The 8,634-nt window shown below is 32.5% G+C and overlaps 2 protein-coding genes across 3 annotated transcripts; one reads left to right on the forward strand and one right to left on the reverse strand.

Moving 5' to 3' along the window:
- Nucleotides 1–1,197: 1,197 nt before the first annotated feature.
- On the forward strand, nucleotides 1,198–2,666 carry LOC145059278 (uncharacterized). Of its 2 annotated transcripts, XM_079007133.1 has the most exons (3): nucleotides 1,198–1,516; nucleotides 1,832–2,217; nucleotides 2,390–2,666. In XM_079007133.1, exons 2-3 carry the CDS (start codon nucleotides 1,847–1,849, stop codon nucleotides 2,448–2,450), a joined length of 432 nt encoding a protein of 143 aa, XP_078863259.1. In that variant the 5' UTR covers nucleotides 1,198–1,516; nucleotides 1,832–1,846; the 3' UTR covers nucleotides 2,451–2,666. The 2 variants fall into 2 exon arrangements, with proteins under 2 accessions (XP_078863259.1, XP_078863258.1); XM_079007132.1 differs by having other exon boundaries at nucleotides 1,411–2,217.
- A 135-nt stretch (nucleotides 2,667–2,801) lies between these two features.
- Nucleotides 2,802–5,634, reverse strand: LOC145059277 (receptor-like protein 46). Its single transcript, XM_079007131.1, has one exon. The coding sequence runs from the start codon at nucleotides 5,453–5,455 to the stop codon at nucleotides 2,873–2,875; it is 2,583 nt and encodes an 860-aa protein (XP_078863257.1). The 5' UTR covers nucleotides 5,456–5,634; the 3' UTR covers nucleotides 2,802–2,872.
- Between the last annotated feature and the right edge of the window lie 3,000 nt (nucleotides 5,635–8,634).

The raw sequence follows: 8,634 nt of genomic DNA on the forward strand, positions 1-8,634 counted from the left end.
CAAACTTTGCAAGTAGATCTTTTAGTGGGCATAAACTACTTTTATTTTGTTCAAAATTAAAGTCTTTCATTGTCATCTTTGTGTTTTTGAAACAATTTTTAAATAAAAACCCCCAACTAGGTGGGGTGGGCTTCGGTGTTGGCATTGGTGTATGTATGGTGTAGGGTAGGTCTGAGGGTGTTGGCATTGGTGTATGTATGGTGTAGGGTAGGTCTGAGGTGGGGGTGGATAAATGGATAGGTGAGATGAGGATATGATGATAATATGTTTTGATTTAAATAAAAACTAAATGAGATCAGATTTTTTTCTTTATAATAAAATGTAAAGAATGAAATCCAAAATCTTTGTCTTTAACTGAAACAATAACCAATTCCCATGGACATAGAATTTAATTTAACTTAAAAGAATTTAAATTCTGATTTTGTCCATCAAATGCATTTTTGACTGGAGTTAACATTCCAATTCTTTCAAAATCCATGAACAAAACACACCATTATTATTTATTTTATTACGATTAATTATCTAATTCTCATTATTTAATATCATAAAATTATTTTTAGATGTAATATACAAACACCCGGACATGGCATCATGGCTCAATATAAACAATCCGAATAAATTTATAGTTCAAATTAACAATACTAAAATCTTGTAGTGATTCCTAACAAATAAAAGTATAACTCTAATAAAAACTCTATACAAATATAAATCTTATGATTATTTTAAGACAAATCAAAATCCAAATTATTAGATCTACTGAATAGAGTATACTTTTGTTGCAGGAAAAAAAAAAAGAATTCTAGCCTTGCTTATTATCAAGTGGATCTTTCAATGACAAAAGTTCCTTTAACAAAAGGGCAAAACACCCCAAGGAAAAAGGAGAGAAAAGGTTAGAAAAACATGAGTCATGACAGTTACTTATGAGTAATGACACACATACTATATATATTCTTGTAAGTTAAAGAACAGTTAGAAAGATTAGAGAATGTGCTGAAACTAGATTTTGCCTATCAAAATAGCAAATTGATGACTTTTGTAGGTATCCTTTTCCTAACTTTTGACTAATTCTATATAATTTATTTCGACAGCTCACACTCCCAATCATCTTCTCAATTTATTTATCCTTTGTTTGTCTCTTATGCTTCATTGATCCACCTCTATTTAATTGTATGTCGAGTTTCATGGCTTGATTTGGGCCATGACATCTTTACTTTAAAGTAATCTTTCCTTTGCTTTATCGAAATAGAAATCAGATTCTTGATCTTGTTGGAAGGAATTACTACTAGTTAACATGATTTCTTGTGTTTTCCTAATATTCCTTATCTTGGAGGGCAGAATTGTCAATAAAGATTCATGAATGCTTCTTTCTTCCTGTCCCTATTTCTCTTTAAGAAGAAGATAAAGGTTACAAAAAAACTGTCTTGTCTTATTCCTTTCTCTTTTAAAATAGTAACTCAGGAAACAGAGATTTGTGGATAATAAATTCATGTCTTGAGAACAAATTCTTGTTTGGGAGGTATTCTTTTTCTTCTTTTCTTCATTCTTTGCAAAGCATCTGGTCTCAAATTTAGATTTCCTCTGCTTTTAGCAAGAAATCCGAGTTCTGGGTCATCATTATTTGCCTCGAATTCTTCTGGGTGATCTTTATTTTCTCCCAAGATTTCACCTTTTAATGAATCTTGCCACTTGATTTGTTAAAGATGAGTGCCAAATTGCCAATATCGAAATATTGAAAAAAAAAAATCCCAATTCTCTTTTAGGGATTTAAGATCGATGTTTGGGTTTTTGTTCTTGTTTCTTGATTAATGGGTTGAATTTGTGAGTTTTACAGATGAGTGATTAGTTAATGAAGAGTATTTTCATGAGGGTTTTGTTCTGCAAGATCCACTGTCCTTCATTCATATGTTTCTGCAAACCTTCAACTGCTACTCATCTTTACAATTCTGGCCCTTTGAAATTGGAAAATTCCCCTCATGTCCCTCCTTCATCAGTTGTAATCGATCCATGTGATCAAAATCATGTTGAAGAAGTTATTGAAGTCAATAAAGAAATTTCCGAAGATGAAAAGCAAGAACCAGAGATCGAAACTATTGTTCTCAAAAGTTGTATGAAGAACAAGTGTGACCCCGAATCAAGATCGCCAATTGAAAGAAAAAAAGTGCAATGGATGGATAGTTTAGGCAAACAACTTGTTGATATCAAAGAATTTGAATCCAGGTTAGCTTTCTTCATCAATTTACTTGTATTCTATCATGATTTTACATGAAATTCACTTCGATTATGATCTGATATTTCGTGAATTATTAATTCTATCATGATTTTACATGAAATTCACTTCGATTATGATCTGATATTTCGTGAATTATTAATTTGTTACTTTTTCTTACAGTGAAACAGGAGATACAGACAACGAAGACGATAATGGAGGTTGCTTTTGCACGATTCTTTGATGTTTTATAACCATCACCATGTCGATAGAATAAGTAAAGATCGGCTGTAAGTTCGTCCATTCATTTACTCATTGAATTGGAGATAAAGATCGAGTGTCTTGCAAAGATCTGAGCTCCATTTTTAGATTTCATTTTCTAATTTATTTTCACTCTGGCTCATTTGCTTTCTGATGTAAGAATTTATGTTATTATTAACGAGCTTCTTTATGTTCTTCATCTGATAATGAAAATCCCAGTAAAGTTTGTTGCTTTTTTATCATTTTATTGTACTTTTATTTCGGATTTCGCCTTTTTCTTGAGTTTCTCGATTACCCTTTTGACCAAAATGGGGATTTATGCAAGAACAAAACGAAATCTTAATGATTAATACTATAAAGATATAATCTTGTGATTCTTGTTATTTTACAAATTACAATACATTTTCACCAGAATTTGAACAAATGTAGAAAATTCAGTGAGTAGCCCATGATCAAGATCGATGAAAAAAACCCAACTGGAAATCCGATCCAAGTTCCCTCCCACATAATCCATGAATCTTTCTTGTCTTCTTCATCTTCTCCTTTTGATGATGTAACATCCTCTGGACATATGATCCTAATCTGCATGCCACATAATCCACTGTTGTTTGCAAAATACTTCAACTCATTCATCGTGTTCATCTGTCCACCCACCGGAATCCTACCTGTCAGCCTGTTATTGCTCACATCAAGAATCGTAAGTTGATCAAGCTTTCCCAGTGATTGAGGAATCGAACCCGAGATTTTGTTATGTGATAAATCCAAGCTCTCTATTCCCTTCAGATTCCCAAAAGTCACTGGAATATTCCCGGAGATGTCATTGTGTGAAATGTTGAGAAGTTTCAAGCCTTTGAGATTGCCTAACGATGCCGGAATCTCGCCGGAGATTCTGTTTTCTGACAAATCCAAGAATGAGTAGATGTCTAAGCTCCGACTTGATAGCCCTCGAAAAGAGTTCTTCCAGTTTAATATCAAGTCTTGAAACTCGATTAAAAAGTTGAAGATGTCATACGTTGGTGACAAGTCCGGAGTGTTTATCATTCTTGCTAGGTTTCCGATCTCCGGTGGGATGCTTCCGGCGAGGTTGTTCCCGGAGACATCAAGAATCCGGAGAGAAGTGAGGTTGGAGATTGTTCTTGGGATAAATCCTTCAAGGGAATTGTTTCTTAAGCTTAGAACTTGCAAATTCGGGATTTGAGGAAGAACTTCGTGGAAATTTCCGGTGATATCGTTGTCATGAAGATCAAGATGTTCGAGGTTGACCAAGTTGGTCAAATTCCGGGGCAGGTTTCCGGAAAATCTATTCCCGCCAAGAGATAGAATCTGAGTTTCTGTGGAAAAAGTCACCGGAATCTCGCCGGAGAATTCGTTGTATGACAAATCGATGTAAGCAAGAAGAGGGTTATCTCCAAAGACTGGGAATTTGTCGCCGGAAAATCTATTTCTAGACAAATCCAGAAGTAGTAACCGGTAAATATTGGATATAGACATTGGAATTTGGCCGGAGAAATTATTTCCCGACAACATAAGAAGCATGATTGCTCTGGCGTTTCCTATATTCTCCGGTAACTCGCCGGAAAAATTGTTCCGGGACAACGCAAGAATTGATAAACTTAAAGATTCAAATAAGCGAGGCGGGAGTGATCCAGTAAGCTTGTTATCTGACAAGATTATGCTTCCGATGTCCATCTTAGCAAGCCAATCGGGAAATTCCCCCTCCAATTGATTCTGGCTCAAATCAAGAAGATTCAAGTCTTTCTGTGAAGAAATCCATTCAGGAATCTCACCGGAAAATCCACAGGAAGACATGGAGATCTGTTCTAGCTTACATTTTGGAACGATTTTTGTTTTATTATTCCAAATCAAGCGGTTACCTTTTCCTCCGATGAACAATTTCTTTAAACTTCTGATGTTAAATAACCACGTTGGGATTTCTCCGGCGAGCATGTTGTTCTTGAGCTGAAGGGTTTCTAACTTTCTTAAGTTTTGCATTGATGGTGGGATTGGACCAATGAACTGGTTCTTACTCAGATCAAGAGTCGTCATGTTGGGTAGTCGACCTATGCCAGAAGGAATTTGGAGGGAGAACGAATTTCCAGACAAATCTAGGGATTCTAAATCCTTGAGATTTTCAACCGAAGAGGGGATTCCACCGGAAAGCTGATTCTTTCCTATCCAAAGTTCCCTTAACTTCGTCAGATTTCCGATTTCTTCCGGGATACTTCCGGTAAGAAAATTCTCATTCAGCTTCAAGGATTCAAGATTCCGAAGGTTTCCAATTTCAGAACTTAAACCACCGGTGAGACTGTTGTTGCTTAGATCCAGAAAACGAAGAGATTCAAGTTTGAAAAGCGACGGAGGAATCATACCCTGGAAACGATTCACACTCAACATTAATGTTGTCAAGTTCCGAAGAGAAACCAGTTCAGGCCCTAGTCCTCCTTCAAGGTAATTGGTGCTCATGTCCAAGTAACGTAAATTTGTTAACCGGAAAAGTTGGGCTGGAATGGAGCCATTGAAGCTGTTCTGCATCATATCAAGATGAACAAGTCCGGTAAGGTTACCAAACCCATCTCCGGGGATCTCACCTACCAACGAATTCATGGAGATATCGAGTAGCTTCAGTGACCGGATTTCGAAAAGGGGATTCAGGATATCTGAGAACACCGGAACCAGGTCAACAAACAGGGGAACGACGGCGTCTAGGTGGAGCTCGGTGACGATTCTGGTTTTGTTTCTGGTTCTGGTGCAATTGACACGGTCCCAGGAACAACAATCGGATTTTGGACTCCATGAATCTAGTTCTTCGAATGGTACATATTCATCGGAGTTGGGGTCGGAGTTGGAATCGAAGATGGTGGTGATGGTGGATTTGAATCGAAGAAGAGCTTGTTTTTGATGAATCGGACAAGAGCATGATGGGATTGGAATGGAATTGAGTATGAACAAGAATGATAATATTGACAGTGATGTTGTCAAGGCAGCCATGGCGGTTTCCGGCGGATCTACCTTCGATTTATCTCTTTACAAAGATGGCGAGATTATAAAAGGATTGGAATTCTGTGTTTTCATTTTTACTAAATCCAGAGTAATGTTGTGTGTTTGTTGAATGACGTACAAGTTATATAGCATAGTTGGTTTGAAGTTGGTGAATATGGGAGTGGAAAAGGGAATTAAAGTCGTCGACTAATTCTAGTCAATGGGTAGTGTAGTTAACTAGTACTAGAGTTTGAATATCGAGATAAATGGGTCCCAGTTACCAAATTAAGTCAACTTCACTTTATAAAATGCTCATTTTTTCTTTATATATTCAAGAAAACTATAAATGTATAATTTCTTATAAAATAACGTTTTGATCACGAAATTCGTTGTATATTTGGCAACGAATTTATAAAAATTTTAAGAAAAATGTTTCATAGCTATTTTAAGTACTTTTAATAGTTGTGTTAACTTTTATATCATACATACTTATAAAGCTAGCATTTTTACTTGAATCTCATCGTTTGAAACTTCTTTTTTAACTTCCTCAAACCACATTCATTTGAAACCCCCTTTTTTAACTAATGCAACTCAAAGTTTTCTTAATTATGATTTAACATCCAAAAGTTTTATAACTTATATTATGTTTAATTAGCATTTAGTGAAAAATTTACTATAAAAAGGTCAATCTTTTGGGAAGATATGCATACAAATCATATACAAATTTCAGAAAAAAAAAAACAAATTTAAAGGTTTTTTATATTATGTTTAATTAGCATTTAGTGAAAAGTTTACTATAAAAATGTCAATCTTTTGGAAAAATATGCATACAAATCATATACAAATTTCAGAAAAAAAACAAACTTAAAGGTTTTTGTGTTTGGTTGAAGTCTTATGACCACTTTTGAAGATATGTTATTATGTTAGAGCTTTTAATTTGTAAGATTGTTATACTAATTTGTTTTTATATTTTTTTCGTTTTTTGAATTATTATAATACAGTCGTTGTATATTGTCGTTTAATCGTTAATATATTGATCATATGTTATATAGGGTAATGTTGAAAATATTTAAATAAATATTTTACATATGTTTTTTTTTTGTTTTATAAATGTACCATTTAGAAAAAGATAATTGATTAAAAGTCATACATATGTTATACTTTCCATCTCTCTCTCTCTCTCTCTCTCTCTCTCTCTCTATATATATATATATATATATATATATATATATATATATATATATATATATATATATATATATATGTCAAAAGACTTCAATCAAAATTCATTTAAAATCTAATATTTCAAATGTTTTTTAATAATGATTGTAAAAATTTCAATATGTGTTACTTAATTGATTTATTAATAAAAATATTAATGTTTTGAAACTCCTAACTCTTAAACTTATATTATTTAATTTGTTAGTTAATTAAAATATTTTTTCTACATAAAGATAGCATGTTTATGTTTGGTTACTCATATTTGTTTATGTAATTAGAAAACAATGTGTACATAGAATGACTACTTCAATTTCACATAGGAATCGATATCACTAAAAATGTATGTTGTCTTTAACCGGTGGTAGGAGATCCACATAACCTTTTTAATTATTTATATTAATGATTAATAGTATCTATTTTATATTCCTATTCACCTTAATTTTTTAGGTACAAATTAAGGAAGAAGATTTTCAGCACATCAACATAAAGTTAAACGTACGCCTTGCAAAATATGTAATTAAAATTAAATATCATATTTACTAATCGACTTATTTTAAAACTTTTGATGACATTTATGTATAATGATATATTTTGTATGAATTCATTCTTAATTTCAGTGTTTAATATTGAAAGTTCATATATGAAACTTTGAATGTTTTTGTGTAATATAAATAGTATAATACAAAGTTTATTAGTTCAATATTGTTTATTAATAGCTCATTCAAAACAATTTATTTCTTATTTTATCCAAAAAAATATTATCGGACATAAGAAAAGTAGATTATATTAATGTTATACAAAAACTTATAATATATATTAGATATTATAAAAGTAAAAGTTAACATTATAAGGTATGAACTATATTATATAGTATCAAAATATAAGTTGATGAATTTTTATGTTATTTGATAATTCGGTTAATGCCCAAAACATAACTAAAAACGTAAATTTCAACATATTTCTATTTTTTTAACCACTTAAATGCATTCTTGCGCAACGCGCGAGGTTACGCCTAGTTTAAATAGTATATGTTATTTAATCTTTCAAAAAACTTATATTTATTTTTATCCAATAAAAGCAATTATTTAACTTTTGGACTGCCAACTTAGAACATTAAACAATGACAAAACTGTAAAATTGGACCTTGTAGTTTGCAAAAAAAAACTTTAGATGGGATCCAAAACCTTTTCAGGTTGCATGGAAGGTCCAAAATCAAGAATTTTCTTTGGTTTTGGTCATTGAAAATTTAAAATGACTATTTTGCCCTTATTATTTATTGACAAAATTGCAAAAATGGTCTCTGTGGTATGCATTTTTTTTGGAGTTTTAGTCAAAACCACGAATTTTTTGGATTGGTGGTCCTTTTGAGGTAGTTTCGTTGCGTTTTTAGTCACTCGGTAAACTGAAATGACTGTAATACCCTCTGATTTTTTTAATGTTTTTTCTATTTAATTTAAATAGAAAAGAAAATAAATAATTAAATTGCACCCACATATCTCTCTCTCTCTCTCCCTCTCTCTAAAACTAAAAAAATACACAAAGACACGATTAAACATCTCTTTCTCTACCCCTATTCATCATCATCATCATCATCGTTTACACACTGTGAATCAAATGGTGACTTTACCCTTTCTCCCTCTTTTATTGCAACCTGAAAATCGATGATTCACCCATGTGTCATTCATGCTTCATCAATCTCAGTGAACAAATCGAGGTAAAATAAACCCTAAACCCTTAAATCCGATCTAAGAATTAATGATTTTAATCAAATTTACAATTGATGCTTAACTAATTATGGGGCATTGCTTATCGAAAGTTAGGTGATTACTAATGGAAATTATAAGAGTGTGATACATAGAGTTATCACTCAAACAGATAGATCACGAATGTCGAATCTGTTTATCAAATCTGTTGTGGTAATGTGCTAAATTTCCGACGATGTGGATGGGGTTTTGTGGCTGGTGCTT

Source organism: Lactuca serriola, chromosome 6 (genome assembly GCF_051521515.1).
Source record: "Lactuca serriola cultivar US96UC23 chromosome 6, Lser_US96UC23_V15, whole genome shotgun sequence".
Taxonomy (NCBI): Eukaryota; Viridiplantae; Streptophyta; class Magnoliopsida; order Asterales; family Asteraceae; genus Lactuca; species Lactuca serriola.